The sequence below is a fragment of the Oryx dammah genome, unplaced genomic scaffold (genome assembly GCF_014754425.2).
Source record: "Oryx dammah isolate SB20612 unplaced genomic scaffold, SCBI_Odam_1.1 HiC_scaffold_2, whole genome shotgun sequence".
Taxonomy (NCBI): domain Eukaryota; kingdom Metazoa; phylum Chordata; class Mammalia; order Artiodactyla; family Bovidae; genus Oryx; species Oryx dammah.
The window spans coordinates 12,698,307-12,714,722 of NW_024070186.1; the positions used below are offsets into that span (position 1 = coordinate 12,698,307).

The 16,416-nt window shown below is 50.7% G+C and overlaps 2 protein-coding genes across 2 annotated transcripts in view; both read right to left on the reverse strand.

The window, feature by feature from the left end:
* LOC120856673 (keratin-associated protein 10-8-like) overlaps positions 1–385 on the reverse strand; it is a 1,235-nt gene extending 850 nt beyond the window's left edge. The window contains exon 1 of the mRNA XM_040232030.1: positions 1–385. This exon is cut by the window's left edge and continues 850 nt beyond it. Coding sequence (XP_040087964.1) covers positions 1–332 — 332 coding nt within the window. The 5' untranslated portion in view covers positions 333–385.
* Positions 386–4,917: 4,532 nt separating this feature from the next.
* On the reverse strand, positions 4,918–6,132 carry LOC120856681 (keratin-associated protein 10-3-like). Its single transcript, XM_040232044.1, has one exon. It carries the CDS (start codon positions 6,082–6,084, stop codon positions 5,209–5,211), a length of 876 nt encoding a protein of 291 aa, XP_040087978.1. The 5' UTR covers positions 6,085–6,132; the 3' UTR covers positions 4,918–5,208.
* Between the last annotated feature and the right edge of the window lie 10,284 nt (positions 6,133–16,416).

Sequence of the window (16,416 nt, forward strand, 5' to 3'; positions counted from 1 at the left end):
CAGACAGGCTCACAGCAGGCCTGCTGGCAGGGGGAGGAGGTGCAGCAGGAGGGCTGGCAGCTAGACTGCTGGCAGCACAAGGCCGGGCAGGAGCTGCTGCAGGCTGGTTGGCAGCAGGGGCTGGACTCGCAGCTCACTGGGGCACAGAGGAGGGTCAGGCGGGGGGCCGGGGCGCAGCAGCTAGGGGCACAGCAGGGGGGCTCGCAGCAGCTCTCTGGACAGTCGTCCACCTGCCAGGAGGAGCCGGTACAGGAGTCACAGGACCCGGGCAGGCAGACTCGGCTGCTGTAGCTCAGGTCACTGGAGCAGACAGACAAGGCGGAGGAAGCCATGGTGGAGGTGGTGGGGCTGGAGGAGGGTGAGGATGTGCGTGTGTGTGAGTGAGTGAGTGAGTGTGTGAGTGAGTGTGTGAGGTGCTCAGGCTGCCGGCTTTATACCCCTCTTCTGTGTGTGTGTTGTCCCAACAGAGGCTCACAACGCGCTCCTTTCCTGGTTGGTGTTTGGATCTGGCTCCAGGGAACCCTCATTAGGGCTGCGTTATTTTCCCGGGAGATGGAGGCCCAGCTCGTAAATGTCCTACCTGTATGCTGGGCCATGCTGCTCCTGACCACGTGCTGAGTGGGTGTGGGAGTACAAGGTCGGGGTGGACCCAGTGTAGGCAGTGTGGGCTCTTGGCCACTGGGCCCTCATTCTGGGCGCCAGGGCATTAGGGGCTGTGACTTGCATTCTGGGCCCTGTAAGGGGCCTTTTACTGGGGCATGTGGCCCCTTTTCTTTGGCGTTTGTCACAAGCCCCTGCAGATGGAGGGAGGGGCGTTGCCTGGGTAGGTTCTGGCTGGGTGTGTCTAGCTGCCCTGTTTTGGGCAAGACTTGCAGGAAGGGCGTGGCGGAGACCAGCAGACTGTGTCTCCAGGGGTGGGCTCATGTTTATGGGCAGTGGTCCCCTTGCTCAGCGTGTCTCCCTTCCACCTGCTAGGCTTGAGGCATCCCTGTGGCTCGGGCCATAGCAGGTGGCCCAGCAGAGGCTCAGCCAGGTGGGGCTGGGAGTGGCTACCCCCTCCTCCCAAAGCTGGGTACCTGCTCAGGCTCCCAAGGATGGTCACCCCTCCTTCTGCTGGACAGATTGCTGGGGCTCCTTCTGCCTCTCCTCCTGCCTCCTTCCAGACATCCACTCAGACTCTGCCCCACCCCGCTCTCGCTGCATCTTTCCTGGGAGCTGAGCCTGGGCCTCTGTCTGGGGCTCCTGGGACACCCTGGTGGGATACTTGGTGGTCTAGGAAAGAGTCACCAAAAGCTGCTTGAGCCTGACTCTGCCAGGTGCAGCGGTCAGGGCAGCTCTGCAGGTGAAGGTGGGGAGGAGAAAGACAGGTGGCAGGGGTTAGTGAGGCCAGCGTGCAGAGCAGCTGGGATGTGACAGCTACCATGGAGGGGTGGGAGCTGGGGGTAGGGAGGCCCTGCCGAGGAGTCTGGGGCTGGTCAGAAAGGCAGGCCAACCCTCGATGGTGTGCACGGGGAGCGGTTGGCTGGACAGGAAGGTTTATTTCATTATTAATTATTTTTATATTGTCTCAGTGACATCTTAAGCCACAACACTTAGAATCTTTTTTATCATGTACATTTGCACCAGTTTCCTATGGCTGCTGTAACAAATGGTCAACACTGGGTCATATGAAATATCCAGACAACAGAATTGTATTCTCTCTCAGTTTTGAGGCCAGAAGTCTGAGAAGAGTTATAATGAGCTGAGATCAGGGCATCCTATGGCCAGAGGGGATGGCCCTTCCTGCCTTCTCCAGCTTCTCTGCCTCCGGGCGTCCTGGGCTTGTGGCCACTTCCCTTCAGCCTCTGCCTGTCTTCACGTCCCCTCCTCCTGGTCAAGAGCCTTAATCAGCAAGCTGCATTCAGTCTGCAAAGTTCTTTTTCCTCCCAAGGTCATGTGCACAGGTGTGGGCTGATCCAGAAAAAGCTTCCAGGCTGTGATTGCTGGGAGGCTCTGGGTTAGACAGGGAGCTCCAGGGGTCTGCTCTCCTCTCTTCCTGCCTCCATTCACCTCCTCTCCATCTTCCCACACACACTTCGGGAGCACCTAGGGCGCAGGTAAAGGCTCAGCCCTGTCCAGGCAGCCCAGGCGTCAGCTCTCGTCTGCTGCCCGCGCTCTGGCCTTTAAAATATTTATTTACTTATTTAGTTTTGCTTTCTGGCTGTCCCCTGCAACATGTAAGATGTTAGTTCCCCAACCAGGTATTGAACCCAAGCCTCCTGCTTTGGAAGCACGAGGTCTTAGTCACTGTGAAACCGACTGGTGTCATTTCAGGAGCCTCTGAAGAGCTCCAGTATCATAGTCCTTTATGTGTCAGGGCAGAGAAGCATTCAGTGGGAGCAAAGCGGTAGATAAGAAGTGGATTATCAGAACAGGCTTCTCTGGTGGCTCAGATGGTAAAGGATTCTCCTGCAGTGCAGGAGACCTGGGTTTGATCCCTGGGTCAGGAAGATCCCCTGGAGAAGTGAATGGCAACTCACTCCAGTATTCTTGCCTGGAGAATCCCATGGACAGAGCAGCCTGGTGGCTACAGTCCATGGGGTCACAAAGAGACACACCTGAGCAACTAACACTTTCACTTATCAGAATAGGACACTGTGAGGCTTACAAGTGGGTGGGTGAGAAACGCCACGCCCTGAGAACTCAGTGGACACAGTTTTCTAATCAAAGGAAAAGTGGGGAGGAGAGAACTTCTCTGTCTTTCTCGAGTAGACGGCATGTGTCCGTCATCAGTTCCTCCCTGGGTGGGGCAGGGGAGTTTACCTGTCCCTCCTTAGATGGTCAGGCCAGGACTGTCATAACAATTCAGAAAATTTTCAGGTCTAAGTCCGATGAGGGTCTTTCATTTTGAAAAGTCACCTTCCCGTAAGTGATTGTTTTCTGTGTGCGCAGAGCTGTTTGGAGGCCATTGACTTGATGACACCACTGGGCAGGGTGCAGGACCTATTTTCTACTATTGTTTTATCGTTTTGGGGATATCGCGCAAAGAGTGTGTCTTAAAGGCCAAAGAGTATGTGTTGGGGGTTACTAATTGATGGTGCTCATGGTTTTGATCCCTGGGTTGGGAAGATCTCCTGAAGGAGGAAATGGCAACTCACTCCAATATTCTTGCCTAGAGAAATCCCATGGACAGAGAAAACTGGTGGGCTATGGTCTATAGGGTCAAAAAGAATTGGACACAACTGAAGTGACTCAGCACGTGGAACAACAGACTGAGCTCACTGGGCAGGAGGTGGGTCTCAAGTCACCATTGTTTTGCTGGTTTGGAACGTGTCTTGTACTTCTGTTGCATCGATTTGTTGCTAAGCAAGCCTTTTTGGTTTTATGGTTAAGTAAACCTGCTTTCTCAAGTAATCATTTACTTACAGGGGTCTCTCATATTTTTCACCTACAATCCCCTAGTGGGATTTACTGTTTAATCACCTATTTTGTCCCTTCATTCTGTCCCTATCAATTAGACTGCCAGGGAAGTCCCTTTTTTAAAATTAAAACAATTTTTATTGATTCTTAAAAATTCAAAAAAGTTTTGAAAGTTTGATTTATTTTTAGCACCTGGGTGGGGCTTTGTGCTGATATCTTGAGGGACCCTGGAAGGCAGAGTTTCCCCCAGACCTGTAAATTTTTCTTCTTTCTCCAAAACTGGCATGTTTTACTGGACAATGACAGTTTCTTCCCAGAATAAATTCTGTGGAAGAATGTGCATCGCTGGGAGTCCTCCAAGCACAGCCCCTCATGCTAAGGGCGGGCTGTTGGCAGCCAGGGGCCCTGAGGCTGGGATCCTGGCCCTGTCCACTGCCCAGAGCCGTTTAGCAAAAACAGGGCAATGTCAGCCTGAGCCGGGGAAATGGTGGCCGTGAGAGGCAGGGACAGACCTCAAACATGTGGCCGGAGAGCCTCAGGCTCAGGCCCAGGACAGTGGGGTGGGAGTGGGGGCAGAGTCCAGCTGGCCCTGCAGGGGACCCGCACCCTTGGGACGGAGTGCGAGTAGAGGCTAGTTGGGGAAAGTGCTAATTCAGCTTCGGATGGTCCACGCAGGGCTTCCACAGGTCCTGGGGTGGGGTCGTGTCTGGAGGTGCCATGAGTGGCCTGGAGCCCAGGAGAGGCCCTGAGATGCATCAGAAGGTCCCGATGCAGGAGCAAGGAGGTGGACGGAGGTCAGGGTGAAGGCCCTGGAAGACAGAGGGGTAAGGAGGAGCAGAGGGACCTGTCCCCAAGTCAAGGGCTAAATTCTGCAGGGATAGGTCCACGGGACAAGGTCTAGGGGGACACTGACCTTTGCCAAGGGGCCTTTGGTGGCTAGGCCGGGAGTAGAGCCAGCAACACGGGAGTGGGAATGTAGAGAGGAGGGTGTCAAGGTGGAGAAGGGACTGGGAGAACTGTGTGGAAGCTCTGGGGGTGGGGTGCAGCTGCACTGAGCTGGGAGGGATGGGGCTGAGTCTCACTCATTCTTTATATTAGAAAAGGCTTCGGGGCATGTGGTCAGAGCAAGGACTCTGGACAGTGGGGGCGTAGGTGCCGAAGAAGGAAGGTGGGGCAGGAAAGCTCAAGTGACTGAGAAGGGCCGCTTGCCCGGGCTCCGAGAGGCCTCGTCCTCTCCACCTAGTGGCCTGAATCCTGTGTCCCACCAGCACCCTAGTGCAGGGGGACAGGAGATGCCCAGGGCAGTGAAGTTCCTGTGCCTGCGACTGGCCGCTGCTGAGGACCTGCCTGCCTGGCTGGCTTCTAGACAGGACCTGGGTGCTAGGCCTGCTTGGGGTGTGGCCCCCAGGAGTGTGGCTGAGGACAGGAGGGCAGCGAGGACCAGGGCAGCGCACGTGCCCTGGCCTCTGTGGAGACTGGCTGGCAAGGCTACCAGAAATGACTGGAAGAGAGTAAAGCACCAGTAGATGCAGTCAAGTTTATTACGTTTTCAAGCAGCTTCCGAGGTGAGACCATGGGGCCTGGATTGTGAAACGTGGTCCCCAGGCCTGAGCACTGGGTCCCAGGAGGAGTGGACAGTGGGCACGGGCACGGTCATCTGGAGTTTGAGGGGGCCCCACTCCTGGGGAGAGAGGGCAAGGGGGTGTCCATGTAGCTTAGAACTCCTGGAGAAACCCTGAGGGCAGTCATGAGGCTGGTGGTGGGGGGTTGCCCTATGGTGCCTGGCTGGCCCTGGGGGGATGTGTCTGGTCAGCAGCAGGGCTCTGGGGCTGAGGCAGGGATGCAGCAGGTGGGACGGGGGCACACGGGCTGGCAGAGCAGGGACACGGAGGAGGCTGGGCGGCAGCAGCTGGGCTGGCAGGAAGAGGTGGGCACACAGCAGGCGGGGCGACACACGGGCCGACACAGGAGGGACACAGAGGAGGAGGAGGGTCTGCAGCAGCTGGGCTGGCAGGAAGAGGTGGGCACACAGCAGGTGGGGCGATACACGGGCCGACACAGGAGGGACACGGAGGAGGAGGAGGGTCTGCAGCAGCTGGGCTGGCAGGAAGAGGTGGGCACACAGCAGGCGGGGCGACACACGGGCCGGCACAGGAGGGACACGGAGGAGGAGGAGGGTTTGCAGCAGGGGGAGACCTCACAGCAGACGGGCCTGCAGCAGACAGGTGTGCAGCAGACAGGCCTGCAGCAGACGGGCTCACAGCAGGCCTGCTGGCAGGGGGAGGAGATACAGCTGGACTGCTGGCAACATGAGGAGGTAGAACAGGGGGAGGCTTCATAGCACACAGGTGTGCAACAGACAGGTGTGCAACAGACAGGCCTGCAGCAGACGGGCCTGCAGCAGACGGGCCTGCAGCAGACGGGCTCACAGCAGGCCTGTTGGCAGGGGGAGGAGGTGCAGCAGGAGGACTGGCAGCTAGACTGCTGGCAGCACGAGGCTGGGCAGGAGCTGCTACAGGCTGGCTGGCAGCAGGGGCTGGACTCGCAGCTCACTGGGGCACAGAGGAGGGTCAGGTGGGGGGCCGGGGCGCAGCAGCTGGGGGCACAGCAGGGGGGCTCGCAGCAGCTCTCTGGACAGGCATAGCTCAGGTCGCTGGAGCAGACGGACAGGGTGGAGGCAGCCATGGTGGAGGAGATGGGGCTGGAAGAGGCGTGAGTGTGTGAGGGAGTGGATGGGTGAGGCTGTGTGATGGTCTTAGGTGGTTGGAGCTTATATACAGCTCTGGGTGGGGGGGTGTTGTTGCATCACGGGGGCCCAGCAGAGTCTGCTTCCTTGCTGTTGGAGCAGGTCCTGAGGATGCGCGTCATAATCCCGTGACAGGTCACTCAACTGGTTAAACTCCCGAGAGGCTGAGCCCAGGGGATCCATGGGGCAGGGGTCCAGCCCCAGGGGCAGGGTCCATTATGCTGGAGTCTATCCTGTGGGTAGACTCTAGATGGCCATCCTCACAGCCCCACCACCAAGCATCTTTCTGGGGCTTCTCGCTATTATTCCCTTATTCTCAACACTCAGTTGAATCACTAGCCTGTTTTGTTCTTTTTAAATACTCTCTTCACTGATATGTTATTTTCTCCTGAATTCATACACCAATGAAGGTTGCGTTGAGCATCATGTTAGCTATGGATTTCTCATATATCCCTTTTATGATGTTGAAGAATTTCTCTTCTATTCCTAATTTTCTGAGTGTTTTTTTAAATTATGAAATTGTGTTGGCTTTTGTCAAAATCCTGTTCTGCATCAGTTGAGATCGTGTGTTCTAAAGATTATTTATTTTATTTATTTTTAAATTTTTGGTTGCCCCGGCTCTTTGTTCCTGTGGGAAGACTTCCTCTTATTGTGGAGCACAGGCTCTAGGAGCATGGGCTTCATTAGCTGTGGCACAGGCGCTCAGGAGCTGTGGCTTGTGGGCTTCGTTGCTGTGTGGCACATGGAATCTTCCTGAACCAGGGATTGAAACTGTGTCCTCTGCACTGGCACGTAGATTCTTCTTCACTCTACCACCAGAGTAGTCTGAGAACTTGTATCTTTTCTTCCTTCATTCTGTTAATGTGGTATTTTACATTGGTTGATTAAAAAAAATTTTTTTTGAGCCAGCGTTGCATTCCTGGTATAAATGGCACTTGGTCATGGTATATAATCATTTTGGTATGCTCTTGGAGTCAGGTTCCTAGTGTTTTGTTGAGCATCTTTGCATCTATGTTCATAAAGTATATTGGTGAATGTTTTTCTTTACTTCTGGGAAATGCTGGCATCACAGAGTGAGTTAGGAAGTGTTCTCTTGTCTGGCTTTTGGAAAAGCCTGAGAAGGTTTGGTGTTAGTTTATTATACGCTGGTAGAATTCACCAGTGAAGCCATCTGGTCCTAGCCTTTTTTTCCCTGTGAGATTATTAATTAATAATTCAATATTTTTTATAGGTCTATTGAGATTTTTTGTTTCATTTTTAGTCAGTTTTGTTAATTTGTATATTTATAGAAAATTTTCTGTTTCATCTAGGTTATAATTTGTTGGCATACAAAATTGTCCTTGGTATTCTTTTATAATGCTTTTTATTTCTCTGTGGTTCATGGTAATATCTGTACTTTCAATTCTGAATTTAGTTATTGTACTTTCTCTCTTTTTTTCTTTGCTAGTCTATCTGTCTATCTTTCCAAGGAGTCAAACTTGGTTTTGTTAATTCTCTGCTGTTTTTCTGTCTGTTATGCCATTTATTTTCACTCTGATTTCAGTACTTCCTTCCTTCTATCTTTAGATTTAGTTTGCTCTTTTCTAGTTCCTCAGGGTATAAAGTTAGTTTATTGACTTGTGGTCATTCTTTTTAAAATATTTATTTAATATTTGGCTGCACTGGGTCTTAGTTGTGGCATGTGGGGTCTTCTTTGCAGCATACAGGTTTCTTTCTAGTTGAGGTGTGCAGGCTCAGTAGCTGTGGCTCACTTAGTCTCCTGACCATGAATTGAACCCACATACCCTGTGTTGGAAGGCAGATTTTCAACCACTGGACCACCAGTGAAGTCCCCATTCTTCTTTTTTTGAAAGTAGGCATTTAGAGGCTTAAATGCCCCTCTGCCTGCCTTCACTGCATCCCATAGGTTTGATACATCGTGTTTTCATTTTATTCATTATTAGTATTTTCTAATTTCCTAACTTTTGTCTTTGACCCCCATTAAAAAACATCTGTTGTTTAATTTCCACATATTGTGAGTTTTCTAGTTTCTTTCTGTTATTGATGTCTAATTTCATTCCCTTGTGATTGGAAAAGACCCTTTGTATGATTTCAGGTTTTTTTTGTTTTTTTTTTTTTTTAATTCACTGAGGCTTGTTTTGTGTCCTATATATGGCTTGTCCTGGAGAGCATTTAATGTGCTGTTGATGGGTGGTGTATTCTGTGTGTTTGTTTTGACTAGTTGATTTGCAGTGTTGTTCAAGTCTTCTGTTTCCTTGTTGATCTCCCTAGATGTTTTGTCCATTATTGAACATGGGGTATCCAAAGCTTCAACTATTATCACAGAACTGTCTGGTTCTCACGTCAATTCTGCCAATATTTGCTTCATATATTTCAGTTGTGTGGTGTATATATATTTTTAATCCTTATATCATCTTGATGAATTAAGTCTTTTATTAATACACAGTGTCCTTTTCTTGTGCATTTTTGTGGTTGGTATAATACAGATGAATAGGTCCTTGGTAAGTGTTATCTGTTGGTTTTTCAATTCTTAGTGTGTTGATGGGGAATTAAGAATTCTTGAAAATAATAAGTTTATTATAGAGGAAGACAGCTATAAGTCATGGCTAGTTCTTTGCAGCCAAAGATGGAGAGGCTCTATACAGTCAGCAAAAACAAGACTGGGAGCTGACTGTGGCTCAGATCATGAATTCCTTATTGCCAAATTCAGACTGAAATTTAAGAAAGTAGGGAAAACCATTAGACCATTCAGGTAGGACCTAAGTCAAATCCATAACAATTATGGAATGAAAGTGAGAAATAAATTTAAGGGATTAGATCTGATAGACAGAGTGCCTCATGAACTATGGATGAAGGTTCGTCACATTGTACAGGAGACAGGGAACAAGACCATCCCCAAGAAAAAGAAATGCAAAAAAGCAATATGGCTGTCTGAGGAGGCCTTACAAATAGCTGTGAAAAGAAGAGAAACAAAAAGCAAAGGAGAAAAGGAAAGATATACCCATTTGAATCCAGAGTTCCAAAGAATAGCAAGGAGAGATAAGAAACCCCTCCTCAGTGATCAGTGGAAAGAAATAGAGGAAAACAACAGAATGGGAAAGACTAGAGATCTGGTCAAGAAAATTAGAGATACCAAGGGAACATTTTATGCAAACATGGGCTCAATAAAGGACAGAAATGGTATGGACCTAATAGAAGCAGAAGATAGTAAGAAGAGGTGGCAAGAATGCACAGAAGTACAGTACAAAAAAGATCTTCATGACCCAGATAATCACGATGGTGTGATCACTCACCTAGAGCTAGACATCATGGAATATGAAGTCAAGTGGGCCTTAGAAAGCATCACTATGAACAAAGCTAGTGGAGGTGATGGAATTCCAGCTGAGCTATTTCAAATCCTAAGAGATAATGCTGTGAAAGTGCTGCACTCAATATGCCAGCAAATTTGGAAAACTCAGCAGTGGCCACAGGACTGGAAAAGATCAGTTTTCATCCCAATCCCTAAGAAAGGCAATGCCAAAGAATGCTCAAACTACCGCACAATTGCACTCATCTCATATGCTAGTAAAGTCATGCTCAAAATTCTCCAAGCCAGGCTTCAGCAATACATGAACTATGAACTTCCAGATGTTCAAGCTGGCTTTAGAAAAGGCAGAGGAAGCAGAGATCAAATTGCCAACATCCACTGGATCATGGAAAAAGGAAGAGAGTTCCAGAAAAACATCTACTTCTGCTTTATTGACTATGCCAAAGCCTTTGACTGTGTGGATCACAATAAACTGTGGAAAATTCTGAGAGAGATGGGAATACCAGACCACCTGACCTGCCTCTTGAGAAATCTGTATGCAGGTCAGGAAGCAACAGTTAGAACTGGACATGGAACAACAGACTGGTTCCAAATAGGAAAAGGAGTACATCAAGGCTGTATATTGTCACCCTGCTTATTTAACTTATATGCAGAGTACATCATGAGAAACGGGGGGCTGCTGAAGCACAAGCTGGAATCAAGATTGCCAGGAGAAATATCAATTTCAGATATGCAGATGACACCACCCTTATGGCAGAAAGTGAAGAAGAACTAAAGGGCCTCTTGATGAAAGTGAAAGAGGGGAGTGAAAAAGTTGGCTTAAAGGTCAACATTCAGAAAACTAAGATCATGGCATCCGGTCCCATCACTTCATGGCAAACAGATGGAGAAAAAGTGGAAGCAGTGACATACTTTATTTTGGGGGGCTCCAAAATCACTGCAGATGGTGATTGCAGCCATGAAATTAAAAGACACTTACTCCTTGGAAGAAAAGTTATGACCAACATAGACAGCATATTATAAAGCAGAGACATTACTTTGCCAACAAAGGTCCATCTAGTCAAAGCTATGGTTTTTCCAGTAGTATGGATGTGAGAGTTGGACTATAAAGAAAGCTGAGCACCAAAGAATTGATGCTTTTGAACTGTGGTGTTGGAGAAGACTCTTGAGAGTCCCTTGGACTGCAAGGAGATCCAACCAGTCCATCCTAAAGGAAATCAGTCCTGAATGTTCATTGGAAGGACTGATGTTGAAGCTGAAACTCCAATGGCCAGAGCCACCTGATGCAAAGAGCTGACTCATTTGAAAAGACCCTGATGCTGGAAAAGATTGAAGGCAGGAGGAGAAGGGGACAACAGAGGATAAGATGGTTGGATGGCATCACCGACTCAATGGACTTGAGTTTGAATAAACTCCAGGAGTTGGTGATGGACAGGGAGGCCTGGTGTGCTTCAGTCCATGGGGCTGCAAATAGTAAGACACGACTGAGTGACTGAACTCAGCTGAATTAAGTTCATCATACTGTGTTAACAATTTAAGACATTGGAGACATACAGGTGAAGGTCATTTTTTGCTGTCAGTTCTCCACCTTTATACCCAATGATGATGTGCATGCCAACTCCATGATTCCTTAAAGCTTGTAGAGAGAGAGAGGGACTCAAAGTGACAAGGTTTTAATACCAAGTCCTGGGGAGACACTTCAGAGGAGAGGACATGTGTCACAGAGAGAGAGATAGAGAGGAGGGGAAGAAGAAGACAAAAAGGGGGGTGAGGGATGGGCTTGGGAGGAGGGGAGGGAAGGAAGACAAGCTAACAGGTCTCTGGATTCCCCATCCCACTTCTAACTAAAGAAGCTGTTTTAAAAATCTGAACCATTTTGGTAAGTATTCTAATTTTTTTCCTTTCCAAAGCTTCTTATCCTTGTTTTCTTGTTGTAGCATCTTGTCGAATGTCTTGGGGTTTTTAAAAATGTCTCTCCTCCTTCTTGTATTTTCTGCCTCCTGGTCTGGTCTTTCTTTTTCATGCCGCAACTTTTCCTTGTCTGCTGAGGTGCGGGTGGGGGTGGTCCCTGGCAGTCCAGGCTCCTTTTCCACTGTGTGTGTTACACTGTGCTGTATTAGAGGACTCTCGTCTACAAGGGGAAGGTGACACCTGGGATTGGGGTAGGGGCCTGTCAGGTGGTGGACTTCATTTTGGAGTAGGAGATGGGAACCCGGATGCAGGAACAAGAAAGCTATGTGCTGAGGTTGCCAGCAACTCCCTAGTAGCCTTAGCCCCACTCCTACCATGAGGTATCCGTACTGCTGCTGGAGATACACACATCCTGGGTGGATGTGGGACGGCTGGGCACTCTCCCTGGGTCCATGTGGCCACGTTCCACCCTCCTTCCCCCAGGCCTGCCCGCAGGGAGCAGAGTGCCATGGGGCTACCAGGCCAGGCTGGTCCCCACCTCTGCTGCCCCGCCTTGTGGTCAGCACACTCTCCTCTGCCTCCATGTCAGGTGTTGAGTCCTTCATCTCTCTGTAAGCTGATCCCCTGGGCCCCACGGTGGGTCTTGGGAAGTTTGGATGGGATGGTGGGTGGGCTGAACCCCCACCTTGACCTGGAAGACTGGCTTTCTCACAGCCACCCACACTCTGGACATCTGGTTGACCTGGAGTCCACTGTCCCCTCCCTTGGGGGAGGACCTGGTTTCCTTGGGCCGCATCCCAGTTCACTTGGCTGTGGCAAAAAGCTCTCGGTTTAATTCCCCATCCAGAGCAGTAACCCCATATGTGGTTCCTGTTCTTTCCATGAATACTTTAATTATGATATTTTAACTATATTTTCAATTCTTCATTTTCATTTTGTGAAAAATCTCAAACATACAGGAAGTTGAAAGGCTTAAAACAGAGGGTATCCACACATCCACTCTGAGAGTCGACCACGGCCCCTGTGCTTTGTCTGCTTCCCCAGGTACCTGCCCAGGAAATCCTCGTCCGTGTGTCTTATTTCCTGAAGGATTTCTAGGTTACCAACAGCAGTACACACCACTCCAGCGTGCTAGGAGGTGGAGCATTAAGCAGTGTTCAGGGGTCATGACCCAGAACCTCCCTCCCGCTCCACCCAGCCAGCTTTACCCCAGCCTCCAGAAGCAGCCACTTTTCATGTATTTTCAAGTCACACATTAGTTCAACTCATCTCAGGGCTTCACCTAAATGGAGTCACACAGCAGGCGCCCTTGTGCCTGGCTCCCTCCACCAGCGTGGTATTTTTGAGGTACATCCCTGCTGTTGTGCCGATTTTCTTCCGTTGCCGAGTCGGGCTTCATGACCAGCTCCCCTGCTGACCTGGTGGCTCAGACGGTAAAGAATCTGCCTGTGATGCAGGAGACTCAGGTTCAGTCTGGGTCAGGAAGATCCCCTGGAGGAGGGCATGGTAACTCACTCCAGTATTCTTGCCTGGAGAATCCCATGGACAGAGGAGGCTGGTGGGCTACGGTCCGTAGGGTCGCAAAGCATCGGGCACGACTGAGCGACTAACACTTCTCCTGCTGACAGGCACATGGCTGGTGCCCGCTTCTGCCTGCTGCCTTCCAGCCTTTCAGTGCTTGAAGCCAGGACAATAGCCAGGTGGCTTCTGTTCTGGGTGGCTCTGACTTGCAGGAAACTCTTTTCTTGAGCTTACATCCGCTCCTCTGCCACCCTGGCTCCCGGTCCAGCCTTCAGTGAACCTCGCAGTGAACCTTATTCCTGGAAAGCCCTCTGGGAAATTGCAGGCAGCTGCAAGTTGGGCTCTGCCTACCCCCGCCCCATCACTCTTTCCTTAAAGAACCCAGGATCAAGCTTCTCAATGGAGACGCTGGGAGAATGGCCCTTTGGATTCAGCAGCCTGGGCCTCCCCTCCCCACAGAGTGCCCCCACCTCAATGTCCCAGGGGCGTGGCTTTCTCAGAAGAACCCCCACCCCAGGACAGGAGTTCCACGCTGGCCTCGGCTTGTCCAGGACAGCAAATGGCAAGGAGACAAGGCTTAGGGGAAAATCACAAAAAGCCAGCGTTGAGGCTCAGAGATTTATTTTTTATAGATCGCTAAGTGGTGATGGACAGGGAGGCCTGGCGTGCTGCAATTCATGGGGTCGCAAAGAGTCAGACACGACTGAGGGACTGAACTGAACTGAAGCTTTCATGGATAAGAAAAGTAAGATGGATGTCCCACCTCTATGGGATGTGGGTCTGTCACTGATTCAGCACTGAGATGTGTGGACAGAATCCTGTTAATTAGACAAGGAGAGGCCTTCTGAGATCAACAGCAGAGAATCGATTTTCTGGATGATTTGTCAGTAGCAGGAAGGGGTTCCACAGGAGAGGGGCCTGCAGGGCGGGAGGGCTGGCAGGCAGGGGCCACACACACGGTGGGCTGGCAGCTCACGAGGACACACATGGGCCTGTAGCTCACAGGGACACACACTGCTGGCTGGCGGCTCACAGGCACACAGCAGGACGCCTGGCAGGGCCTGGGCTCGCAGTAGAAGGCCACAGGGCAGCATAGGGATGGGCACCTGCCGCCAGGTTGGCACAGCAGAGACACATGGGGGGCACTGCAGGAGCTCCCGCAGCCCTGGGCAGGCTGGCTGGCAGGAGCTGGGCACATAGCAAATCTCCTGACAGGAGCTGGGCACACAACAGGCTGGCTGGCAGCTCGCAGGGCAGCTGGTGTCACACATGGTGGTTTGGGGCTGGGTGGGGTCGGGACGGAGGACAGGTCTGGTCTGGAGGCTCCCTTCCCAGGGTGCCCCTTATACCCGGGCCGTGGCATCCTGGCAATAAGGCACCGGGTGTCTTCTTCGTGGCCGCCTGCTGTTTTTCCTCCTCCTTCCCCCGAGAGTCTCTTCCTGGAGCCTCCAGCTGCTGTGACTCAGTTCAGGAAGCTCCCTCAGCTGGAGGCTGACAGTGACCCAGTGGCCCTTGGATTCCTGGAATCAGAGCCTGGGTTGGATGGGGAAGGGCTGTCAGGCCAGGACTGAGTCCCCTCATGATTTTCAAGGTCCTCTCCAGTTTAACCACCCTGTCTTCTGTCCACACAAACACAAGCACAGTCACTCTCACTGCACCAGTGCCCCCATTTGATTTGTCATCCAGAAGGTTCTCCCTCGGGGTCGGGCTCCTCACTGGGGGGCTGTGGCCACATTTTTGCCATAATTATAGCAACAGGGCTCCAGCTTTGTGCTAAGTCTGAGCTAAGCATTTTACATGGAGTGTCTCATAACTGATCAGTTATCAACCCTGCCACCATTCAAGGGGCCGACAACACAGATATCCAGTCAGGAAGACCTGGAAGGTCCTGTAATGCACGCAGGTTCCACCCCTGCGAACAGAGACACTCTGAAGCTGCTCAGTCTCATTGCGGAATCTGTGGTCCTTACTTGGCGTCTAACGGAGCTGGGACTTAGGGGTTCACTGGTGACATAACCCACAGGCCAGAATCAGTTGGCACAGACAAGAGCGAGGGGCAGGCAGATGAAAATATTCATCTTGTTTGGCCCTGAAGAGCAAGGCTTAAGGGTGTGACCCCACCATGAGCATCCAACTCAGGACTGCCCAACCAGGTCAGGCAGCCCCAGGGAGGTCCCAGGAGGACTGGGGTAGAGAGAGGGCTGAACCACCTCCGATTCCTCTCCCCACCCAAGGGTCTGGTCAGCCAGGCAGGCCCTGTGAGGCAGGCTGGAGCCAGTGTGGGAGACTGGGGTCCTCTTCCAGGGCACGGGGCAGCTGCTGGAGTGTGGACTACGAGTGCCTCCTGCCCCACTCCCCGCCGTGTGTTCTGTCTACACATCAGCCTTAGCACGTTATTCTATGGTGGGTGCTGTTTATTGGGGTGGCCATCTCTCAGGGCAGTGCTGCTCCCTCCTCGGAGGCTTGTGTCCCGGAGACCCTCTGCCTCTGTGCAGCCCCCGTGTGACTGCCAGTGTGGACAGAGGGGACGCCCCAGGGAAGTCCTGTGAAGAGTCAGACACCCCAGTAATGAAGTCACCCTGAGGCTGAAGACCACTGTGGTCTCAGGGGCTAAAGCACGGTCAGAACTTGCAAAACTAGTGGACCGAGCTGGCCTGAGACCACAGCAAGTGACCTCGTGGCCCCTAGACAAGCCCCTTGGGGCCGTGATTTCAGCCCTTCACACACTCCTCCCTGGGCTCTGACCACAAGTCAAAACCATAGCTAAAGATAATTCAGGGCCGCCCCATGTGACCACGTGTCCATGTATGACCTCGTTACTGAATAGTGTCCATACATTTGAAATTGTCAGTTGCCTTACAAGTCAGTCTCTAGAAGAGTGAAAAGCTAACCTTCTGTACTTGCCTGCTTTCCACCTCTCCTGTGTTCCTTATTCCTACTTGTACAGCCAGTGCCTACCTGAGCCCATTTCTATTCCACCTCAAGGAATACTCCACCTCAGTATTTCTTCTAATGCAAGTCTGCTGGTGAGGAATCCTCTTGCATGTGTTTTTCTGAAATTGTTTCACTTCACCCTCAGCTTTGAAGCTTTCCTTTTCTTTTTTTCTTTGCTAGATCTAGAATTCTCAATTGGCAGTTTTGGTCTTTCATCATTTTACTGACGTCATCCTACTATCTTCTGTCTTTTGCTCTGTTTGATGAAAAGTCAGCCGTGTTCTTTTTCTTGTATGTAGAGTGTTTTTTTCTCTCATTGCTTTGAAGATACTTCTTTTTATTTCGGGTTTTCATCTCTAATGATTAAGTGCCCAGATCTGGTTTTCTTTATATTTATCCCGCTTTTGGGTTTTCTAAGATTCCTGGATCTGTAAATTGTTTCAAATCAGCTTCTGAGGTTGAACTTACATATATTTTAGACTGATATTGTCTCACAGTTCTTCTCAGTTTTCTTAATTCTTCTTTCTCCTTCAGATTGGATAATTTTTATTCATATATCTTCACATTCACTCTTTCTTCTTCCACCTTCATTCTGCTC

What these genes read in the sequence shown, in the direction of transcription:
- LOC120856681 (XM_040232044.1), bottom strand. Translation starts at nt 6,084, where the DNA reads ATGGCTGCCTCCACCCTGTCCGTCTGCTCCAGCGACCTGAGCTATGCC.